At 43.1% G+C, this 25,785-nt stretch overlaps 1 protein-coding gene across 2 annotated transcripts in view; it reads left to right on the top strand.

The window, feature by feature from the left end:
- Window positions 1-23,592, top strand: part of LOC112267017 (T-box transcription factor TBX4) — a 31,777-nt gene extending 8,185 nt beyond the window's left edge. For both annotated transcript variants that reach the window (XM_042297356.1, XM_024445018.2), the window contains exons 4-9: window positions 9,707-9,826; window positions 14,971-15,118; window positions 19,841-19,993; window positions 20,228-20,316; window positions 21,072-21,310; window positions 21,560-23,592. In XM_042297356.1, the coding sequence (XP_042153290.1) occupies window positions 9,707-9,826; window positions 14,971-15,118; window positions 19,841-19,993; window positions 20,228-20,316; window positions 21,072-21,310; window positions 21,560-22,239 (1,429 nt within the window). In that variant the 3' untranslated portion in view covers window positions 22,240-23,592. The remainder of the gene's footprint in view (window positions 1-9,706; window positions 9,827-14,970; window positions 15,119-19,840; window positions 19,994-20,227; window positions 20,317-21,071; window positions 21,311-21,559) is intronic.
- Window positions 23,593-25,785: the final 2,193 nt, after the last annotated feature.

Below are 25,785 nucleotides of genomic sequence, written 5' to 3'. Positions count from 1 at the left end.
AAAATATGGGTTACTTTTGCTAATTGCGTAGCTGCTTTCAATAGTGTTAAAATGTAGTCATTACGGCACCTCCATTTTAAGCAGCTATGACCATCTGTTGGAGCTAAGGCAAACAATTACACCATGCTACAGTTATGGCACCCTGGGTCTCAGGTAGTGGTAAAGTCGTCATGTCTGCCCCAGTGAATATCTAATTGAAAACACAAACCCACAGCCCTGCTCTGTGTGTTAGATTGAATGCCGCCCCATGGATTAGACAGTCTGGCCCTTAACCTGGACTTTAACCAGAAGATGACTAGATGCTTTCTAACTAACCTCCGCCCACCCCTCATTCCTCACAGGGGCTTTTTTCCCAGTCCAAAATGTAAAAGGTCACCAGAATTTTTCTTTAATGCCGCATCACTGTGAAAGATGGGCTTTCCCTTGTCCAGCTGATAAAGTGTGCTGAGAATTCCTTAAAACCTTTGAAGGGCCCGGCCTCAGAGTGACGCTTAGCTACGCAGCTCCGCCAGCTGCACTCAGCTGGAAAACTTGACTGACTGACTAGGCTTATCCAGTCAGTCAGCCTAAGAAGCCAGAGAAAAGCAGGCCGTCTTCCCAAATGCCACTCTGTTCCCTTGATAGTGCACTACTTCTGACTCAAGCCCATGGTGAGCATGAATAGGGTGCCGTATGGGACGCACACCAGGTTTACGTTGCTCCGTAATGGAGCAGGAGCAGCTACAGTACGTAATTCAATAATTCTAAGAATGAACTCTGTCTGAACTGATGTGAAGTATAAAATGTTATTGAACATACAAATGTATTGTAAATTTAACCACTTGTAGGCCTCAACACAGTGGGCAAGAGTTGGTTTTGTTGAGAATGTTATAGAACAACTATAGGTGCCAAAATCGTAATCTGAATCTCTATGCAAAAATGACGAGTAAATATAGCAAGGCTGCTTCACTGCTACACCAGCTCTAGCTAGACATTTTGCTCGACATTTTGCACTCTAACAGACATATTGTTGTTCAAGTTGTAGCTGAGACTGCCAAAACAATTCAATGCCAATTTATCCCAGCAGAGACTTTTTCATAGAGGAATCTGGAAGGAGCATCAAGCAGTGGTGCTAGGTGCTGCTAGATGCTAAAGGATCTGATGAGCTAGCAGGTTTTAATCAGTGTCAGTACATGAAGGATGAATGAATGAACAAATTAATCAATTAATGAAGGAAGGTTCTCAGGACAGTGAGAGGTCAACACCCTATAGAGGGCGGGCAGTGTCCGGTCAGCACTCCTTAGAAGGGGCAGAGTGGCAGGACTAGGAAGAAGTTATGGCTGTGTCTTTAGACTAGACCATGGGTTGGGAAACATATGACCAGTTCAGCCCTTCAGCCTCTTACAGTGCAGCTTGGCCCTTCAGCCTCTTACAGTGCAGCTTGGCCCTTCAGCCTCATACAGTGCAGCTTGGCCCTTCAGCCTTACTTACAGTGCAGCTTGGCCCTTCAGCCTCTTACAGTGCAGCTTGGCCCTTCAGCCTCTTACAGTGCAGCTTGGCCCTTCAGCCTCATACTTTGCAGCTTGGCCCTTCAGCCTCTTACAGTGCAGCTTGGCCCTTCAGCCTCATACAGTGCAGCTTGGCCCTTCAGCCTCTTACAGTGCAGCTTGGCCCTTCAGCCTCTTACAGCAGTAGCTGGGCCCCTTCAGCCTCATACAGTGCGGCTTGGCCCTTCAGCCTCTTACAGTGCAGCTTGGCCCTTCAGCCTCTTACAGTGCAGCTTGGCCCTTCAGCCTCATACAGTGCAGCTTGGCCCTTCAGCCTCTTACAGTGCAGCTTGGCCCTTCAGCCTCATACAGTGCAGTCAGTGAACTCCTGACTGAGGAACGTAGATGTAGTTTGTTATTGTGAGTGCCACAGTCTCAGTCTTAATCCTTGCCCTTTAACATACCCAGGCAGTGCTCCAACTCTCCCCTCTCTCCCCATCTGTACACACGGTGCTCCTTCTCGCCTCTCTTTCTCTCTGTACACAGTCCGTCAGTGGGAGCGGTGGTGGAGGGGTGATTAGAGGACCCCGGGGCCCGCTTTCAGCAGCGTCTAGCGGGGCCTGGAACGCTCCATCATCCCCCCGCCACTCCTTTTGATCTCCCTCAGTGCTGGAGGTTCCCAGAGACTGGATGGGATTCCCAAATGGTACCATATTCCCCATGTAGTGCACTACTTTTGACCAGAGCCCTATGGGCCTTGGTCAAAAGTAGTACATTATAAATGAAATAGGGTACCATTTGGAACAGAGCCTGGATAGATCCCTGGACTGAAGGGCCTAGGAGGCAGGGAGGCTCCTAGTGCTGAGCTGCTAGGAAAACAGCTGGCTCACGCCACACAAACACACACCCACACACTGACACTGATATCATACACATTCTCCATCTCCATTTCTCATTCTCTCCAGTCCTCTACACACACAAACACTCTCTCAGACACGCACGTGCACAGAAAAAGTATTCCTTGGGATTATGTGGCAATCAGCTGGTCCTGACTGGTCCTGAGTTTTGACAGGCACTCACTTTAACAAATGAATCCCTATTCCATTGTTCATGCATTGTCACTACTTCTGTTTTGGATGACACAAAGGCGTGCTTTTGAGTAAAGTGCTGCACTTCAAGGGGATGGACAGTACAACTTGGATATTTTATCATGGCTGTTTGGCAGCTTTGCCATGGAAACCACAGCATCTGTCATCAGGCAGGGCTGAGGTGGCTGAGCCATTGAGGTCCCCGATTAGCCATTAGACATGCTATGTGATCCAGTGTGGGCCCCCTCGCAGAGCTGTGCTGTGTTACCCCTTCGTGGTGCTGAGTCTTTTGGAAATGGACTCAGATAGGGAGATGGTCATTCTAGGGCCCGATCGAACAATGTTTCCACAGTAACTGAGGGGTTACTGTACATCACTATTTCGTTCGAGTCATGTCTTTGTGGGAAAATGGAATCATGGATGTGCTGAAAAGCCAAAAGCAATAATGGTAGGGTGGGTTACATAGAAATAGCCTTATATCCTTCTAGAGACCTTCTGATCTATTGACACAGGCCTCAATATGGGCCTGGTTGGATGGTGTGAGTGGGGCTGGGATGAGCTGCAGATCTGTTTTGGATGTTCCCCTCAGATTAAAAGGTCTTTCTGTGAGCATGACACCAGGACTGATCTCCTCACTGATTGGATTTGGAGCCTGAGAGAGACAGAGAGAGATTACCTGCCTTCAATCCCCTCTACTGTACAGGGCGGGTTGAGTATTTACAGTAATGTGATCCATGAACAAAACTTTAGCTAGGGCTGCTGTCAGGCCAGAAAGATCTTGGATGGGTCCTTTGAAGCCTTGTGCGTTAGCAACAGATAGAGGCTGAGTCCCAAATGGCACCCTATTCCCTACCAAATGGCACCCTAGTGCACTACCTTTGATGCATCCAGAGCCTTATGCTTGTCCTGCTTAGGGGGCCAGCTATCTGCCCGCTCTTACACTCATCCATTCAGAGAGCATTTCACTGTCAGTCTTTCACAAGTGTGTCTCACACTCCCACTATTTTAACCGGTTGTCGGTAGAAGGGGAAGCAGCAGATCAACTGTACTGGAGTACAGACCCTTTGACCGACCATACTCTCAGGGGGTGATGCGGTACGATGACAAGTCAGATGTACAAAGTGCTGTCCGATCCGAACCGCCATTAAAAAGCACTTAGGGGTTTATAAGGGGTGCTGCAGATCCCTTTGCAACTTTTTGCTTTGCAGATGGGATGAAAAAGAGGGCCGTTTCACAGGGAAGAGGTCACGGAAGGTAGGGGTATTCACGTGTTTTATGGCCTTGTCTGCTATATTAGTATATTCTGTCTATCATTCCCGAGTCTCTCTCTCTTGCTCTCTCTCTGAGACGGATGAGAGAAAAGGACTATTTTTTTGGCGGTGTTGCCGATGCACTCTCAAAAACCATCAGGTGAAATGTAGGAACATGCCACTGGGCACACCACGTCATTTCAACGTGGAAATGTGAGTAATGTTTGGTTGAAATGTTGGATCAATTCAATTTCAACCTTTATTCACCCACTCAAAAAGACAACCATAAGTTTGTTGAATTCCCAATGTGTTAGCACTATGCTTTCAACCATCTAAAAGCCCAACCAAATTCCAATGGAAAAATAATGTCAGATTTTCCATCGCTGTTATCTAAATGTATTATCACTGCGCTTTCAACCATTTAAAAGCACAGAAACTTCAAATAGTAATACAATGTCAGATATTTTGTATTTATACAACAACTTAATGTATTATCACTCTATTTAATCTAATAGCACAACCAAATTACCTGGATTGCATAAAAAGTACATCAATGCTGATTCTGCACAGATTATTATAGAAACTGTGTCAAGCTCCACATACCTGCAACCTTTGCATGCTATCTTTCTATGATACATTTTACTAGGCAAGCTAGTTCAGAAGAAATTCTTATTTACAATGACTGCCTACCCCGGCCAACAGCCTGGATTCGAACCAGGTACTGTAGTGACACCTCCTGCACTGCGATGCACTGTTTTAGACCACTGCACCACTCAGAAGCCCATAAGAACATAAGGCATTTATAGTTACTGTAGACTAACTTCAAAATGTGGCCATGGATATGTTACTTATTTTAAGGTTGAATAAATATTGTTACATTAGTTTGTAAGATAGCTTTAACTTTAGTCTGTATTACTGAATTACAAAAGTAATATTGTATTGTATTTGGTGGACAACACCACCAAATATCAACATTTTATGGATATCTAATGCTTGGATAGTGGATAGTTTCATCTGAGCCACTGGCTTAATCTTATTCTTTAACTTTTATTTTTGATTTAATTGGAGACATGAATCCAACACATAATTTGTTCATTTATTGACAAGTTAATAGGCTATTTATGGTATTACAAAAGTGAAAGACCCGATTCTGATTTAGGAACACCTTTCCCACACACTTCTCAGTAGTTAGTATTCAGACTTACCTTGTGTAGGCATGAAACAGGATTTGCAGGCATGATTCCTTCTCATGCTGAATAAATGCAATTAAACCGCTGAAAACCCTCCCACTTGCTGGCCAACAGATTTTCTCGTGGAGTTTTCATTCAATAAGGTTTTCAGTACATTTACCTTAAGTCATCTCTTTAAACACCTTATAGTTTTAATTTTATTCACAGACTCACTAGAGCATATCCAGAGAACGGGTTCAGAATATTAGAGATCATGAAAGAAAGTCATCTAAATATATGCATATATTCTTCTACGTTTCGGCACCAATTGGTAGATAAAAAAAATACTCTGATCTTATAGATTATTTAGGGTTAGGAAGTATTTAGGAATCATAAAAAAACAGGATAGGAGAGCATTTATGCACAAAAGAAAAAAGACAGTGGTTTGATTCATTCTGAAAATGTTCACATTCAGTTCTTCAACCCATGGTAATGTTGGAAGATTAGTGTACATAGAAATATAATAGAGAGAATAGTGTACAATAGCAGGCTATACCCTCGTCTATTGCCTGCACTAACCATGGAATTGTGTGATGACACAGCCAAGTATTGCACCATGCATCAGGTTACGGCTTGGTCTGCGCTTTACTCCATAATGATTTAATTAGCCTACATGTCTTTAAATATATATATATTATCAACTGTTACCAATGATCCTCAGCAACAACCACATGGCTGTAAACAAAACAATGTAATTAAATGGAATGATAATGTAGGCTATACCAACTGAAGGGAATTAACAGTAAATTACCCAGTAGTGGGTAATATTTAACCTGATAGAAATAGGATACAGAGAATGTCGGGTAGCCTATAATTAAGACATTTGAGAGTGCCCATCCTTGCAAGTTAAAATGTCTTTCAATTTAAATTCTGCATTTCATAATCTTTACTGTGGGAAAGTTGATATGTTTGATATGCTTCAGTTTGCTGCCATATGACTGGTTTCACATTTGTCTCCAGCGATTAAAAGGTAAAATATATAATTTATATTTACAATTCTCTGATTCAAACGGATTACTCATTTACCTAGTTCTTATCAATAGCTCTCATCAAGTTGTAAATTACAGTGCATGGAGAATGGTGTCATTTGTATCAGGAAAAAATGATGCTTTTTCCACTTGGAACCGGTATGTTGGCTAGACATTATTTATGGTTTCTTTGCACATAAATGTGGTGGAATTATGAGGGAATTAAGTCAAGGTCAGAATACGGCATATCAGACACACCTTTGCCACACCTTCATTTATTTGATCCCCATCCAAAATAATAGCGGGTGAATAGCATGCTTAAGTTCAAATTCAGTATATGCGTAGAGAGAAAAGGGCATAAAAAGGGAATTATGTTCCATTTACGCGCGCTTAACTCGGGTTGAAATCGGCCAAATATTAAATTGTGTCTTGTTGTCAATGCAACCAAATATCAACATTTGAAGGAAATGTATATTTTGTGCCGCTGACTTAGTCTGGCTTTAATTCCAGTTCGTCTACAAATTAATAATTGATTTGTTGGATTCACCTCTCCATCTCAACCAAGATTCAAATTGAAAGAATAGGACTAAATCAAATCAAACTTTATGTAAAGTGCATTTAATGTTTGACTTGATTTCAAATCAAATCTAATTGTATTTGTCACATGCGCCGAATACAGTGAATTGCTTACTTACAAGCCCTTATCCAACAATGCAGTTTAAAAAAAAAAAGTGTTAACAAAGTTCGAAAAGAAGAAAATAGAAAAATAACAAATAATTAAAGATCAACAATAAAATAACAGTAGCGAGGCTATATTCAGGGGGTACCAGTACAGAGTCAATAAGTGGGGGCACAGGTTAGTCAAGGTAATTGAGGTAATATGTACATGTAGGTAGAGATAAAGTGACTATGCATAGATAATAGACAAAGAGTAGCAGCATTCTAAAAATGGTGTTGAGGGGGTGCAAATAGTCTGGGTATTTGATGATTTGTTCAGGAGTCTAATGGCTTGGGGGTAGAAGCATTTTGGACCTAGACTTGGTGCATACCGCTTGCCATGCGGTAGCAGAGAGAGCAGTCTATAACTAGGGTGGCTGGAGTCTGACAATTTTTAGGGCCTTCCTGCCTTTTGTCGTATTCTTTGAGTTAGATTTTTGGTTGAGGTGGACATGTGAATCCAACATATCAATGATTAATTTGTAGAGAAACTGGAATTAAAGCCAGACTAAATCAGTGGCACAGATGGACCTATCCAAGCAGAAGATACATCTCCTTTAAATGTTGATATTTGGTTGCGTTGACAACCAAAGACTATTCAATATCCAGTTACTCTACAAAAGAATCATTTATATGTTGGAGTCACTTCTAATCATTAATATGTTGGATTCAAATCTCCATCTCAACCAAAAATAAAAGTTATAGAATAGTACTAAATCTAGTCTAATCAAACTTTACATGCACTTTAAAAAAATATGATTTGATTTAGTCCAATTCTTTAACTTTTATTTTTGGTTGAGATGGAGATGTGAATCCAACATATTAATGATTCAATTGAAGATGATTTGAAATCAACTAAAGCTTGAAACTCTAAGCGTACATGTATTGGATATTTAAGCAATAAGGCCCAAGGGGGTGTGGTATATGGCCAATATATCATGGCTAAGGGCTGTTCTTGAGCACGATGCAATACGGAGTGCCGTGGTATATTGACCATATACCAAAAACTCCAGAGGTGCCTCATTGCTATAATACACTGGTTGCCAACTTAAGTAGAACAGTAAAAATAAATGGTTTGTCATACCCATGGTATATGGTCTGATATACCACACCTTTCAGCCAATCAGCATTCAGGGCTCGAACCACCTAGTTTATACTTTTAGTTGAACCCTGGGTTGAATTTGAACAAAAGCTGCTCTGCGCCATCGTCTTGGAACGCCTTACAAAATACTTTTAAACTGGAAGAACGTGCCCCGATTGGTATTTTTAAATCACTGATGAATGATCTTGAGACTGATTCTCTGACCTGTCAATGTTTTTAATTTGCTGTTTTTATTTTTGTTATACTCTTGTGAATTCTATGGTTTTTACTAGATTACTTGTAGTTTTTCATGTTGTTTGTCTGTAATTTTTGTAATGACTTGGTGCTGCCCATCTTGGCCAGGACGCTCTTGAAAAAGAGATTTTAAATCTCAATGAGCCCTTCCCGGTTAAATAAAGGTAAAAAAAAAAATAATAATAATTTAAAAAATAAAGAAAATAATTTAAAAAAAGCTGTTGATGACTTTGCAAATGCCATATAGGCCTAAATAGTGTAATTGATGATATACAGTATGACTTATAAAGTATGGTTACATTTCATTTTCTCTGTTAAAGCTATCCCTTGGAATGAATTCAGTAGCAACAGTGAATAGATTTAGTTATTTAGAGATTGCTCAGTATTCATTCTCATGATAGCACATTGGTAGTAGCCAGTGACACATAAAAGCTAAACAGGGCTCGGATTGGTCAAAACCCTGGATGGGAGACCAAATGAATTGCAGTAGATAGATTAACTCTCCAGTAGGAGGTACTACCCAGCCTATAGTCTTCTTTCTGATAGTGGATATAATGTTTCAAACTTATAAATTCAACATATTTGATACAAGGTTTGTCTATGTTGAACACTAATGACAATATTGTGGTTGAATTTCCACCCTCAAAACATACTTTTACATTGATTACATTTTTCAAATCCAATGTATTTTCCACGTAGCTTCCACACCACAATACGTTGACAAATAAAGTTGATTAAACCAGTTTGTGGTTACATACAGTGCCTTGCGAAAGTATTCGGCCCCCTTGAACTTTGCGACCTTTTGCCACATTTCAGGCTTCAAACATAAAGATATAAAACTGTATTTTTTTGAGAAGAATCAACAACATATGGGACACAATCATGAAGTGGAACGACATTTATTGGATATTTAAAACTTTTTAACAAATCAAAAACTGAAAAATCGGGCGTGCAAAATTATTGTACCTATTATTGCACTGTACCTCCTTCAACTCTGTGATCTACTGTGACCTCTCTAGCTCCTTACCCGTCCCAATCAGTCTCTAAGCCTGGCTTGAGCCGCTTTCTGAGTGCTAATCGTCCGCTCATCTGCCGCGGGGAGAACACTTTCCGTGCTGATGCTACACTCAGGGCTGGCTTAAACCCTCCTGCAAAGCCGGAGAAGAGCCTCTTATGCATGTTTACCCTTTGCACTCAGCCCCAAGGAGAGACACCTTGGGGCTAAAGCTGATTTTCATTAGCTCATCTGAAGAGGGAAATCTTTTCCAGTGTAAGGTAGCTAGGTGAGGGAAGATACTTAGGTGCTCAAAAAGCTTGGGTGACATCATTGCCCAAAGCGTCTTATCACCTTGATTCCCGTTCAACATCCCTCAAAGCTCCAAGGTGTGAGGACAGCACGAAGACATAAGGCATTAAATAAACCTCCGTATTTACGGGTCTTACGATACTAAAGGTGCTTAGAAGCTAATGGCAGGTCTTTCCAAATTGGATCAGGATGAGGTGACTTTGTCACCAATAACTAATTGCTGACCCAATTCGTGTTTGAGTGAGTTGGGGAGTGAGCATTAGGTCTAGTGGGTATAATGGTGGGTGGAATCATCATTAGGAAATGTCTAATTTAATGTAAGACCCTTCTCTTGTGTCCTTCACAGGAGGATGTTCCCCAGCTACAAGGTTAAAGTGACGGGCATGAACCCGAAAACGAAGTACATCCTCCTCACAGACATTGTCCCCGCCGACGACCATCGCTACAAGTTCTGTGACAACAAGTGGTGAGTTTAGTCAGCGACACATTTTTAAAAATGTGATCCTTTATTTAACCTGGAAGATCCTTAAGGAATCTACTTTATGAGGGAAACCAAGACAGCAGCTATACAGTCAATACAAACATGTACAGTTGAAATCAGAAGTTTACATACACCTTAGCCAAATACATTTAAGCTCAGTTTTTCACAATTCCTGACATTTGATCCTAGTAAAAATTCCCTGTCTTAGGTAATTTGGGATCACCACTTTATTTTAAGAATGTGAAATGTCAGAATAACAGTAGAGATAATGATTTATTTCAGGTTTTATTTCTTTCATCACATTCCCAGTGGGTCAGAAGTTACCATACACTCAATTAGTATTTTGTAGCATTGCCTTTAAACTGTTTAACGTGGGTCAAATGTTTCGGGTAGCCTTCCACAAGCTTCCCACAATAAGTTGGGTGAATTTTGTCCCATTCCTCCTGACAGAGCTGGTGTAACTGAGTCAGGTTTATAGGCCTCCTTGCTCGCACATGCTTTTTCAGTTCTGCCTACATATTTTCTATAGGATTGAGGTCAGGGCTTTGTGATGGCCACTCCAATACCTTGACTTTGTTGTCCTTAAGCCATTTTGCCACAACTTTGGAAGTATGCTTGGGGTCATTGTCCATTTGGAAGACCCATTGGCGACAAAGCTCTGTCTTGAGATGTTGCTTCAATATATCCACATAATTTTCCTGCCTCATGATCCCATCTATTTTGTGAAGTTCACCTGTCCCTCCTGCAGCAAAGCTCCCCCACAACATGATGCTGCCACCCCGTGCTTCACGTTTGGGATTGTGTTCTTCGGCTTGCAAGCCTCCCCCTTTTCCTCCAAACATAATGATGGTCATTATGGCCAAACAGTTCTATTTTTGTTTCATCAGACCAGAGGACATTTCTCCAAAAAGTACAATTGTTGTCCCCACGTGCAGTGGCAAACTGTAGTCTAGCTTTTTTATGGAGGTTTTGGAGAGGTGGCTTCTTCCTTGCTGAGCGGCCTTTCAGGTTCGGTCGATATAGGACTTGTTTTACTGTGGATATAGATACTTTTGTGCCTGTTTCCTCCAGTATCTTCAGAAGGTCCTTTGCAGTTGTTCTGGGATTGATTTGCACTTTTCGCACTAAAGTACATTTCATCTCTAGGAGACAGAACACGTCTCCTTCCTGAGTGGTATGGCGGCTGCGAGGTCCCATGGTGTTTATGCTTGCGTAATATTGTTTGTACAGATGAACGTGGTACCTTCAGGCATTTGGAAATTGCTCCCAAGGATGATCCAGACTTGTGGAGGTCTGCAATATTTTTTCTGAGGTCTTGGCTGATTTCTTATGGTTTTCCCATGATGTCAAGCAAAGAGGCACTGAGTTTGAAGGTAGGCCTTGAAATACATCCACAGGTCCACCTCCAATTGATTCAAATTATGTAAATTAGCCTATCAGAAGCTTCTAAAGCCATGACGTAATTTTCTGAAAGGCACATTCAATTTAGTGTATGTAAACTTCTGACCCACTGGAATTGTGATACAGTGAATTATAAGTGAAATAATCTGCCTGTAAACAATTGTTGGAAAAATGACTTGTGTCATGCACAAAGTAGATGTCCTAACCGACTTGCCAAAACTATAGTTTGTTAACAAGAAATTTGTGGAGTGGTTGAAACCTCAGTGTATGTAAACTTCTGACTTCAACTGTACATATTAAAAACAGACAATACAGCAATACATACAGTACACCAGAATAGAAAATATATATAGACAATTGTAAAATCCTGCCAAAAACCTTGTCAGAGTGGTTCTTCCAGTTTGCAGTATTGCTCAAGTTCTTCTCTAAGCTCAGGGCTTAGATTAGTAACATCCTTAATGGTTGTTATGAGAAATCCACCTACTCATCTCTGTCTCAGATGCTGCTTGGCTTTAGACCTCAGGAGTCAGGGATGTTTTGAAATGGAAAGGGGGGTCAAAAGAAATGGGGAGGTTAGGGAGGGAGCGGTGAGCTTAAGGAAGGTGAAAGTAGCTATTATCTTCTCAACCCCACAGCTTCACCCCCACCACTCAGCAGAGGCCTTCCTCTCACCATAGGAAAATAATCACCAACGCTGTAGAGTAGACATTAACGGTGGGTGCAAATGAGAGAGACATTTAACACTCTCAGACAGTTTTATATGCTTCAGGTGATGCTGCCTCCCACATACAGTATACACACAGACACACAGTATACACACACACACACAGTACACACACACACACACACACACACACACACACACACACACACACACACACACACACACACACACACACACACACACACACACACACACACACACACACACACACACACACACACACACACACACACACACACACACACACACACACACACACACACACACACACACCCCAGGCAGAGGGCCCTCTTGAACAAACACTTTACATGCTGTGACATCATTATGCAAACCAAATTAATGGAAGGGTAGAAATTACCATGTTTTCTGCATTATATTCTTTATTTACACCCCCCCCCTTACAAATGTCATGTTGGATAATGTAATGCTGTTTCATGTGGAACCATACAGCACCAAAAAGGGTTGTAACCATAGTGGATCTCTTTTTTTGTGCTATATAGAACCCTTTTTTGAAGGTTCGATAAAGAACCATGCTAATACAGTTCTAAATTGAAGCTTTATGTTGCTACAAAGAACCCTTTCATATAAAGCACTATAAAAGGTTCTATATAGCAGAATCCTTTTGGTGATATGATTACAACCCTTGATGGTTCTTTATAGAACCTATATGGAGAAAGTTTTTTTTCTTTTTCTGGGGCAGCAGGGTAGCCTAGTGGTTAGAGCGTTGGACTAGTAACCGAAAGGTTGCAAGTTCAAATCCCCGAGCTGACAAGGTACAAATCAAATTATAGAACCATAATCCATCTCAAAAGTTCTCCAAATAACCTTTTGAAGAACCATATAGAGTTATTTTTTTCTGGTTAGCCATATTATAGTGTTAAAATTCCATAGGTTTTATTGTTGTGTTCATTGACAAGCTTAATCAGGCGTGCTAGCTCTGGAATGGCCTTGTGTCAATTGAGAACTGTTGCTTCAGTAAGTGGTTCTCAATTCTCTCCTTAAGGACCCTTAAGGAGAGAATTGAGAACCACTGACTGAAGCAACAGTTCTCAATTGACACAAGGCCATACATGAGTCTTTCACAAAACACTGTCATTGGCCATAGTCATTTTCAATATGGCATAGCAAAAAAGATGAGATAAACTGTAATGACACTCGGTTTTACAAAAAGAGCAGTGCTCAAACCACGCCCCCAAAATTTCTAATGATCCGCCACCCCTACATTTTAATTAGCACTAAAAGAGGAAAGAACCCTTTTAGTGCTGTCCACAGACAGCTTTGTTGTTATTGAGGTCATGTTATAATATTATGCCCCATGCATGCTCCTTGAGCACAGCAAGAGCAGTGCCTCATGTCTCAGTCGCTGCTCTAACTAAACTGTAGCTGCGGATTGTCATTAGCAAGCTGCCTGCTGGGCTGTACCCGCTGTCCTTCCAGTGACCCTATACCTTGGGTGATGCCGGTTTTGACTAGATGGGATACAGCTTATGTCAGATTGACCAGAACAAGGGCCTCCTTAGTGTCGCAGTGGTCTAAGGCTAGCTGTGCCACTAGAGATTCTGGGTTCAAGTCCAGGCTCTGTCGGACGCCAGCCACGACCAGGAGTCCAATGGGGAGGCACACAATGGGCCAAGTGTCGTCCTGGTTAGGCGAGGGTTTGGCCGGCAGGGATGTCCTTGTCCCACCGTGCACTAGGGCAGGCCAGGCGCAGTGCATGCTGACACGGTCGCCAGGTATACAGTGTTTCCTCCGACACATTGGTGCGGCTGGCTTCCAGGTTAAGCGAGCATTGTGTTAAGAAGCCGTGCAGCTTGGCGGGGTCGTGTTTTGGAAGATGCATGGCTCTCGACCTTTGCCTCTCCTGAGTCCGTACAGGAGTTGCAGTGATGAGACAAGACTGTAACTACAAATTGGATACCACGAAAAAGGGGTAAAAAAAAGAATTTGATCAGAAAGAATTGACTTTTCGTAACATTGAGTCTGTTGTGGTTGAATAAGGAGGAAAACCGACAGGTTTCTGTCAATTTAATCATTGCTCTTGTGAAAAGGAGCGCCTGGCTGCAATTTACGCAGCAGGTTAGGATAATTAACTTAGCAGGTTAGGAGAATTAGGTTAGGGTTAGCTAAAATGCAAAACCAAATCTACTTTTGAAGTCAATTTGACATAATCTGTATTCCTCTAGCCATGACTAGTGATGCCACCACAGCCTGCACCTGCCACTGCCCACCGGAGCGGCATCAATCATTAGCACTGCCGGCCATGCAAATGACAAAACAACCATATCCAGGGTAGGGTGTACTGAAACCAGAACCCTAGTCATGCCAAGAAAACCCTAATCGCAGGGCCCATAGTCAGAAGTAGTGCACTATGTAGGGAATAGGGTACCATTTGAGACTTAGACAAAGCCTCCATAAAATGCACCACCATGCTTTGCTTTCTCCACCAGCCATTTTTTTTTTTTACGGCCATTTGTTCCAGATCTTTGTGGGATGGCCTGGGAGGGCATGGAATCCAAGCGTTTGCCAGTGTGGTGTTCTGGATTCTCTCAGCGACACCTTGGAGGAGCGTAATTAGCATTGATGTTACGGTTGAAACAACCACCAGCACCTCCAGCCTGAGAGAATGGTTCCTATAGCCCCATGGAGTGAGGGCTGAAACGGCTGTAATTTTTTATGATTACTGACTGTAGCTACATGTGTTTAGTATAAAAAGGGATCCTTAAGTCTCAGTGGCCTATCAGTGAGCCTGAATGGAGTCGTGTGGCTGCTGGAAGATTTGGCCATGCTGTGACAATATGGTTTGGTAGATCACAGGGCTGCTGGGTTGTATATGGCTGCAGGATTACCGCAATGGCTGAGTCATCTTGGCAGAGTAATGACCATTGGTTGCTGCTAGCCAAGGGGTCTTTATGAGGATGATGATGTTGCACCTTAATTTGTCTCTTCATCTCCCTCTCACCTTCCCACTCTCGTTCTTCTCTCTTCTCCTCCTTTTTCTACTCAGGATGGTGGCAGGCAAGGCGGAGCCGGCCATGCCAGGGAGGCTCTATGTCCACCCAGACTCCCCAGCTACAGGAGCCCACTGGATGAGGCAGCTGGTGTCCTTTCAGAAGCTAAAACTCACCAACAACCACCTGGACCCCTTTGGGCATGTGAGTGACCCTCAGTTTACCTATCTACAGCATCCCAGCACACTGGCTAACATTCACTCAAATCAGTGGCTGTCGGTGCCATTTAAGATGAGGGAGGATTATATATATTTTTTTTATGAGCACAGCCTTATTTCTATTATAGCATATTGGATGACTGTCATTCATATTCCATTCACCCAGTTCAATGTAACAGTGATAGGTTTAGGCTACTACATGATACTCAAATTTTCCCTGTACCCTTCATGACGTAGGTGCACAGGTTGAGAGAAATTTGAGTAATCAAGGTGACAGACAGTGACACATTCAATACTGCCTTGCCTTCATCTAGCTGATCTAGTGTAATCATTAGTCCAACAGTTGCAAATGAGAGTTTCTGTTGGACAAATTCAGGTATGTTTATCACTGTTTCATTCCGTTTGCTTCCATTTAAGAAACCTTTTTAAACAGAATCGGTGCAATGAATAGACCCCTGGTAACACGCTAACAGTTCACTTTCATAGCACACGTGAGCACACGTGATACACCTTTTCCCTTCGCTTGTGGACTTCAGTGCACAGCACATCAGCTGTCTGACACCAGACGAAAAAACCTTCATTTCATGACCGCTAAACCACTACACACAGCCAACATCATTGCCACGTCATAGTCAACTAGAACTACAAGAACTAATGCTTTAGTAAACCCAGTGTACAGTAAGAAAGTAGTTTAACAGTTACACCGGCGGACCCCGGTGGCAATAAATTAATAAAACCAAAAGCTTACCTTGACTTGGAAGAGTTCCAGTGTTGGATAGCCATAGCCAGCTAGCTGACATAGCATCCCTCTCTGTTTGAGTAGCCTAAACTAGCTAGCTGCATTTGCTAGCTAAGTGAAATAAAATTTAAAAAATACAACCAAATATAGCTCTCTCTCTCGCTTCTCAATTTTGGAAGAAATTAATTTGTTCAAAACTGTTCAACTATCGTCTTTCTCTTTGAGGAAATTAATCACCACATTTTATGCACTGCACTGCAGTGCTAGCTAGCTGTAGCGTATGAATCAGTAATAGATTCATTCTCTGATCCTTTGATTGGGTGGACAACATGTCAATTCATGCTGCAAGAGCTCTGATAGGTTGGAGGACGTCCTCCGGAAGTTGTCCTAATTACTGTGTAAGGAGGTGAGAACCACGAGCCTCTTAAGTTTTGTATTGAAGTCAATTTACCCAGAGGAGGACAGAAGCTAGCTAGCTTAACTTAGTGTCTGTAAACAATTGTTGGAAAAAATGACCTGTGTCATGCACAAAGTAGATGTCCTAACCGACTTGCCAAAACTATAGTTGGTTAACAAGACATTTGTGGAATGGTTGAAAACATGGTTTAAATGACTCCAACCTAAGTGTATGTAAACTTATGACTTCAACTGTAACAGTACACAACTAAACTATGGGTATATGCTGGACAATTGCCCAACAACAACAGGTACTTTGGCCATGTGACCACACTTGGCCCTTAAAGCCACTTAGTTCTTTGTCATAGAGCGAAGTGCTCTGCTTGTCACATCACTTGACCCTGCTGATGCAACTGATCAACAGCTTGACTGCTCTGAATAATGTCAACAACGTCTATAATCTTTAAGCTCAATTAACTAAAGGAATAGAGAGAGAGTGAGAGCGAGAGCGAGAGCGAGGGGGATGGTTAGCTACTGCGGCCTCACAATGTAGGTCACATCCCAGGAAGGCACTGGGTCATTTCACACAATATAGCTTCTCACTTCTCTTGGCCATGTAAAACAAGAGAGGTGACTGGATACGGCTCATTTAGTAAAATCTACACAGTGGATGAGACTTCAACAGACCGTCGTTAAAACAACAGCAGGATAGAGCGTTTTTTAACAAGACTGAGTCATGAAGCTGTCTTTATGGAAAGCGAGGGAGAGAGGAGAGGGAAAGAGGGAGAGAGGAGAGAGGGGGAAGGAGTCGAGAAAAGATGGCCGGAGTGGAAAAGGAACAGAGGGTGAAAGAGGGAGTGAAGTGGAGGGAGTGACAGAGAGGGAAAGAGAGAGAAAGTGAGTGTCTTGCTGTGACGGCGGCAGCAGTGCTGCCCAGAGGAACTCTGAGCAGGCTTGTCCAAAGCCATCCCGTCAGAAGGAGAACTCATTAGGTTCATAACCTCTGGGATCAGCGGCGGGGCCCGCTGTCAGGTTGAGTCCACCGCCTGGATAGTGATAAGGGCGAGTAATGAGGACAGAGAGAGAGAGGGGCCAGGTCTAGCTAAGCCCTGCTGATGGCCATAGAACAGCCCATGCCAGCAGGGGAGCCAGAGAGCCTCTCCTCCCTGCCCTGCATAGCACTGGATCCACCACCCACCTGACCCACTAAACCAGGGGTGTCAAGCATACGGCCCATGGGGGGTTAAATCCAGCTCGCTAATAATCACTGAAATTAAAGTTAGACAGTCAGGGAGCATTGAAAATATTTTCAATGCAGCCCTCCGGACCTCATTGAAGACTGAATGCGGCCCCCGGTGACAAAATTAGTTTGACACCACTGCTCTTAACTGACCCACAGCCAAAATAAAACAGCCTGTGAAGTGAGCTAATGACAGTCAATGACAGACTCTGTTGTTTGTGCATTTGAGAGTGTGTCTTTTCAAGTGTGTTTATATATGTGAGAGTATGCGGTCTGCATGACTGTGTGTGCAAGTATGTGGGTCAGCATGGCTGCTAGTCCAGTCCAGAGCAGGATGGCCGTCAGCTTGATTCAACCCAGGGGTCTCATATCTATGACAGACCTTCCCCTTTCTGACCATCCCCCACAAACGCTGCCCTGCCCTTCCCTTCCCTTTGCTGCTGACCTGCTAAAAACACTATCACTGATCTGGGATCTGGGCTCCCACTGACCCATGCTACTGTTGACCAAGAGATGGTCCAAGGAATCACTCCTGAAATGCAGTCACTTCCCAGCTGTCACTGAGTGTCTTGGTTTAAAAACCAGTTAGCAGACTGTCTGGGGCTGGCATTTTCACCCACAAGATAAAAGAGAGAATGTATGATTTGGTTCTGGATTGATCCAAGGAAGGCTTGTCCTGCTCAATGCAACCAGACATCACAGAGAGAGTCAGACTCCTTCCTGCACTCCCTTCAGACAGACACTGGCCAGACTAGCAGACTAGACAAAGGTCATCACCAGAGAGTCTCCAGTCAACCAACCAGTAGCTTATCTCTATCTGTTTTCTGCCTCAGGTCTCTAGGCAGCCAATGAACCAATTGTTTATCTCTGTCTGAACCTTGCCTCAGCAAAAGGGTGCAAAGGCATGTGAGCATTGGGCTGTTCAGGGTGCAACTATGACCCCGGCTGCCTGTGCCCTGATAGCACAGGAGGCTGCTGAGGGGAGGACGGCTCATAGTAATGGCGGGAATGGAGTGAATGGAATGGTATCAAACACATGGAAACCATTTTTTATTTCACCTTTATTTTACCAGGTAGGCCAGTTGAGAACAAGTTCTCATTTACAACTGTGACCTGGCCAAGATAAAGCAAAGCAGTGCGACAAAAACAACAACACAGAGTTACATATAAACAAACGTACAGTCAGTAACACAATAGAAAAATCTATGTACAGTGTGTGCAAATGTAGAAGATTAGGGAGGTAAGGAAATAAATAGGCCATAGAGGCGAAATAATTACAAATTAGCATTAACATTGGAGTGATAGACGTGCAGATGATGATGTGCAAGGAGATACTGGGGTGCAAAAGAGCAAAAAGATAAATAACAATATGGGGATGAGGTAGTTGGATGTGCTTTTTACAGATTGGCTGTGATCGGTAAACTGTTCTGACAGCTGATGCTTAAAGTTAGAGAGGGAGATATAAGTCTATAGCTTAAGTGATTTGTAGCGATGTGTTCGATACCATTCAATTTATACTGTTCCATCCATTACTATGAGCCCATCCTCCCCAATTATGGTGAACCGGCCCGCCTGTGCTTGATAGTCTTAACCCCTCTCTGTGGTAGCCTCCTGGAGGGGCTCGCCTGTTAATGCCCTTGTACTACTGGGCCGTGAGTCTAGAATGTAGGAGAGGAGGGGAGGTGGGAGTGGGGGAGAGCTTGATGCTCATCGGCCCTGACAGAGCTGCGCTGGAGATAACCCTTGCTCCAACCCTGCTGACACTCTAGTGAGCACGTGGCTAGGCTACTGGGCTACTCTGAGCAGACTGGTGCCGATGTGCTTACCTAGCCCCCCCCCCCCAACCCAAACATTGAGCACGCTCCACACGTGCTGATTGATGCACTATACAGTTGCAACTCAAGTGTGACAAAGGGGTGCCCACTTTTCAGTATCAACACATTGAACTACATTATATTGACACATTTCCACATTGTATGGACAAAGTTGGGCATTGTATGGCCACTAATGCTGACTCCAATAGTATTAAAATAGGCCTACCTGCTAAAAAGGCTAGCCATGGAAAACCTGAGCATCTTAAGCACCCCATTCACACTATGAGTCTATTCAAGTCAATACAATTACATCACATGGAATTTAACATCTAGGCCAGGGACAACCATTCATTTAAAGGAGGAACAACTAACCTTAAAAAAGAAATAAAAACATCTTAAACAGTCTTAAACCTGTGGTGGTGTCTGGTCATTCACTGGTGCCACTAAGAGGACTGTGTGCTGTGATCGACTCAGCTGTCTTTCGTCTGACCCTGTACTTTCCATCTTTCCCCCTGATAGATCATCCTGAACTCGATGCACAAGTACCAGCCTCGGCTCCACATCGTCAAGGCCGACGAGAACAACGCCTTTGGGTCTAAGAACACAGCCTACTGCACTCACGTGTTTCACGAGACAGCCTTCATCTCTGTCACCTCCTACCAGAACCATAAGGTACAGTATGTGTGCCACCCATGTTATGTGTGCCACCTGCTATCTGATGTTCAACGTCTGCTGCACACACAGTCTGACACGTTTCTAATGTCAGTAATACGAGAGCATGTCTTCAAAACACTATCTGCAGTAGAAATGTTCCGAATTATAGAAAGACTATTTTTGACTGAACCTAGCTGCACATTTCATGATGAGTCTCAAGTGCAGTGACAAGATATGTTGCTGTCTTCTCAGATAACTCAGCTGAAGATCGAGAACAACCCGTTTGCCAAGGGTTTCCGTGGCAGCGACGAAGGGGACCTGCATGTCTCCAGACTCCAGGGGTATGTTCTGTATGTTTATGGGAATGTGCCACTCAATAAAAAGTATATGGAATACTTACTTTATCATAGAAACAATTATTATTTTGGGACAGTACATCATTCCTTGGAACTATTTGTTCCCTTTGGAACTTGTTCCATTTCTTCCTTTATCTGTGCTTGCTTCCTTTAATACAGCACTCTCTCTCTGCTAAGTAGAATCTGTAACGCAAGTATTGGGAAGTGGTGAACTATATTTAGTTCAACTAGTGATTTAATTACATTTTGCAGTAGCTTGGTCGTAGTTGAAGTAAATTCAAATCTTGGTAGTGTTTTACCATGTAGTGGTGAAGCTAACTACTGGAACTACAGACAAACTTTAACAAAAATAAAATATCGGTGAAGTAGGCAAGAATTTACTTTAATAAAATATTTTACATCAGACCTGCTTAATTCTCACTTTTTGTGAGCATAATTCTCACTTTTTGTTTTTAATAGGCTAAATTACACATTGTGTTAACAGCTGGCTCCAGAGTGAACTGCTCTTGCAATTTGTAGTCTGACATTTTAGATTTAGAAGTAGTTTGGATGTAATTAACCACTTTTTCTAAGTAAATTTAGTTAAGTAAGCTATATTTTTCTTAAGGGTAGCTTTTATCTAGGTTAACTTCTTCCAGTATGAAGTAACTGGTAGCTTGATAAACTATATTTTCAGAGTAGCTTCCCCAACACTACCACTAACACCTTCTGTTCTTGTTTTCCCTTCTTCCTCTCCGTAGAAAAGACTACCCAGTGATTTCTAAGAACATGGTTCGCCAGAGGCTCCTCTCCTCACATGGTCACCGGACGGGGAAGCTGGGAGCTGGGGTGCACCTGTCGGGGCACCCCCAGGTGCTCTCCCACTACCAGTACGAGGGTGGGGTGCCCCTGGGGAACTCAGACCACCAGGAACACATCTCCAATTCCTTCCCTCCAAGCCGAGAGCCCAGCCTGCTCTACCACTGCTTCAAACACAGAGGTGGGTTAGCTACAGGCCTACCTGAACATCTCCACACCTGTCAATCACAGAAAATGGGCAGTCCTCATTAGTCTTTCAGAAATCTTTGTTGTCTTCCAACACATCTTTTGGTGCTACACATCAATATCACACAATATAAATGGCTTGGTACACAGTTCCAAACAGTATAAAGAAGCATCATAGGTCACGAGGTTGATACATAGAGTTTTTTCACTCAGTGATGATGATTTAATCTTAATTTCTTTACAGATAACACCAGGCACTTGGAACTGGGTTGTAAACGGCCATATTTGGACACAGCACTTCCAGCAGTCTCAGAGGAACACTACTTCTGCTCTCCTCCCACCTACGAGCCTCCACTGCTGTCCCACCCCTATTGCGGTGAGGCCATAAGCTCCAGGGAGGCCTGTATGTACGGAGGGATGGAGGGAGAGAACGGGCACGGGGCTGGGGGTGCTGACGACCTGGCTCCCCCCTCTCTGAACTGCAACATGTGGGCGTCGGTGCAGCCTTACCCGCGGTACAGTGTGCAGACAGTGGAGGCTGTCCCCTACCAGCCCTTCACTGCTCACTTCACCAGTACTGCCACCGCCACCTCCGTGGTGCCCCACCACACCCCCACCGGACCCCCTCGCCCCCAGTCCGACATTGGAATTTACAGTCCAGCCACAGCACAGCGAGGCCTGGCCACCATCCCCTCGTCGTCCTCCATCTCGTCTTCCTCTCCACCGGTTCCTGGTTCCAGGGGTAGCAGGCCGGTGGTCCATCCTCCTCTGTACCACAGGAAGCCTGGGCCTGGGTCTCCTCTCCGGTCTCACAGGGAGTTCTCGGCCTTCCCAACACAGAGCACCCCCCCATCCATCCGGGACCCGTCCTACCAGTACCAGATGGGGCAGAGCAGTGTAGGGGCCCACTGGAATGATAGCTAGGGCTAGGGAGTGCTGTGTGGCTCCTGAGGCAGCGGCGATGTCCACCCATCCGGTCAGTTCAGAATCAGCCAGCCAGCCAACTTTGAACTGCCTGTGAGGCATCTGAAATTAGATTATGTTGAAATACAGCTATAATGACCATGATGAAGCCATAGTAGTTTAGCACGAGGAGAAGCAGATCAGAGTGACCAAACTCCAATAGAAGCCTACATCTGCCTAAAAGATCTGCGCCTTCAGATCCATGTTGTCCTGACTGGAGGAGCATTGTGCCTGTGATGATGATAATGAGTATTCCAGAGGAAGAACCCCTCTATAGAATTATGCAAAAGCTTGCCATATAATGGCTTTAAAAAATAATCTAAAACGTTCAATGTCAAACTGCCAAAAGGAGATGTGTTCAGCAAAGTGAAAAATATCCATTATGCCTTTGAAGTAGTGTGTTTATGGTAAAGATGGACAAGTACCAGTAATGAATTGATTAAGGTTTCTAAGAAAAACATTTAAATGCAAAACTTGATCATATTATTATCAGCAAACGAGTGAGTGGGACATGGATGTGTATGTGTAAAGAGATTGAAGTAACAGGCCAAGTGATTTGTTGAAACTTTGAGTAAAGCCTTCATTTAATTTTGCCATCTCTGCTTGTATTGAGATACTTTGCCAGTTAGAAATCTGTTGAACTTGTAAACATGGGCTGCAGGTAAACTACACAACAAGCCCACCCATGCAGTCCATTTGAGCAGAGCTTAAGTGTGTGTAGTTCTAGATCTCATCTTCAACCATACTCCTCTGCTAGCCATATTGTAAGCTAGCGTGACACTACTAAGCATGAAGCCAAACGGCCCTTAGTTAGCGGTAACCCAAGTCTTTGAACCACAATAGGGCAGTAATCGCTTAGCACTTTGGCTCCAAACCTGCGGTCCGTTCCGAAGCAGCGTTCCCGCCTGTTGAAGTGAGACTTCAGAGAAGGTCCCTGGCCAACCAGATGGGAGCTTAAGGAATCATTGTTAAGCCAACGCTAGTGCAGAACACAGAGCTCCGCACAAATCCCAGCCCCAAATGACTGCGTTGGAAAAATCCTTACAAGACTGCAAATGTAAAACAGCCCGAGTGGGGCGGGCGAGGAGCCACATTGTGAAGTCAAGCTGAGCTGAACTGAAGCAGGGACGACTGGGTAACATTCAGCCCGGCCTGTCTGACCTTGACAAGTAGGAATGGGTAATAACAGAACAATATGGTGGTCTATTACCTAGCAGACCCACATTATCTCTTCATTATTACATTTTTTTTCTCGATATAACTTCTTTGAATATTTTCTTCTCACAAACATGATGAAATAAATATTTGAATGCCTCCCATTGTTGCTTAGCGTTATGTAAAACAAATAAACAGTCAACAGAGTACCTTTGCGGATGTATTGCACTGGTAATAATAATGTTGATGGTTATTACCTTGGCTATCTTGGATTCAGTCTGAATTTAACTTCCGTCTATCCTCCACTAGCACTTACTTGTCATTGGTGATCTAAGACACATAGGCTCACATCAATCATTACGGGCGGCAGGTAGCCTAGCAGGTTAGAGCGTTGGGCCCACAGAAATATAAATTATATTTCTATTGTTGGGCCAGTCACCAAAAGGTCGCTAGTTCGAATCCTCTAGCCCGATAAGGTGAAATGTCTTTCGATGTGCCCTTGAGCAAGGCGCTTAACCCTAATTGCTCCAGGGTCGTCGCAGATAATGGAAAATCCTGGCCATGACCCCACTCACCGAGGGGAGAGGTGGGATATGCATAAAACACATTTCCAATTCACAGTTGTACATTTGTGTAATAGGACAAATAAGCACCCACCAAATTATTATTATTAAAAACCAATCAAGCGATCAACGACATTATTAAACATTAACAACTACACCCACCTAAATGGCATCAAACCATGAACAGTGACTGGGTTAGTTAGTTATCTGTCAAGTGAGATCATTTGTGTGTATGTCATATGTCAGTGTGTGTGTATGTGTGTCAGGGCAGCGTGGCTGTACAGTACAGTATGTAAATGAATGGGTGAGGTAAAGGACAACATCCCAGGGCATACATACATACCGGTACTGTAGCCCTCTGCTTTCTCACACACAGCACTCATTAGGGTCCTGAGTTATGGTTCTGCCCTGGCTCTTGTCAGTGCCTCCTCTCTCTCTCTTCCTTGTTCCTCCTCTCTCTTGCCTTCATTCTTTCTCTAGCCCCCATTCTCTTTCTCTGTCTCTAGGAGAACTTCCCACTCCAACAAATCAATGTTCAGAGATCTAGGGTCTTCAAACAGGATGAAATGTCTACCATGTCAAACGGTGGGTGAGAGGTGCTTATTTTTTGTAAACAGAGATCATGTTAGTATCTTGAACATTAATTACATTTGTACTTAAAATGACAGTGGCTATGCATGTATTTTCCCATATGCTGTATAGGCAACTTAGGTTAAGTATACACTTTTACTGGTGTGACAAACATCCCACAATACATACACCACAGATAAAATAAATAAAGATCATTCCTTCTCTGAAATGGATGTAGAAATTATTGGATGTGGGGCCTTGCAGTGTGTCTACACAAAATAACCTAACCATTGTGGGTACAAATCATTATTTTACCATAATAAATATTTACAGTAATATACAGTATAAAATATCTGGCCTAATTGGGCTTCCGCGCAGCGGTCTAAGGCACCTCATCTCAGTGCTAGAGGCGTCACTACAGACCCTGGTTCGATTCCAGGCTGTATCACAACCGGCTGTGATTGGGAGTCCCATAGGGCGGCGCACGATTGGCCCAGCGTTGTCCAGGTTAGGTTAGGGTTGGGCAGGGGTAGGCTGTCATTGAAAATTTGAATTTGTTCTTAACTGACTTGCCTAGTTATACAACCGTTAAATAAAAATATATAATTAATTAAGAGACATATGTACGACATAGAGCATCATACAAATCACATGTATGACAAAAATTAGATACAGGATATAATTAAGCAATAATGCCTGAGGGGGTGTGGTATATGGCCAATATACATTCCACGGCTAAGGGCTGTTCTTATTCACGATGCAACGTAGAGTGCCTGGATACAACCATTAGCTGTGGTATACTGGCCATATATAACAAACCCCCGAGGTGCCTTATTGCTATTATAAACTGCTTACCAAATCCAAATCCAAATCAAATCCAATTTTATTTGTCACATACACATGGTTAGCAGATGTTAATGCGAGTGTAGCGAAATGCTTGTGCTTCTAGTTCCGACAATGCAGTAATAATCCAACAAGTAATCTAACTAACAATTCCAAAAAAAAACTACTGTCTTATACACAGTGTAAGGGGATAAAGAATATGTACATAAAGATATATGAATGAGTGATGGTACAGAGCAGCTTAGGCAAGATACAGTAGATGGTATCGAGTACAGTATATACATAGATGAGTATGTAAACAAAGTGGCAAAGTTAAAGTGGCTAGTGATACATGTATTACATAAGGATGCAGTAGATGATATAGAGTACAGTATAT

The sequence above is a fragment of the Oncorhynchus tshawytscha genome, linkage group LG14, assembly GCF_018296145.1.
Source record: "Oncorhynchus tshawytscha isolate Ot180627B linkage group LG14, Otsh_v2.0, whole genome shotgun sequence".
NCBI classification, from domain to species: domain Eukaryota; kingdom Metazoa; phylum Chordata; class Actinopteri; order Salmoniformes; family Salmonidae; genus Oncorhynchus; species Oncorhynchus tshawytscha.
This window is presented reverse-complemented; position numbering and strand designations above follow the sequence as displayed.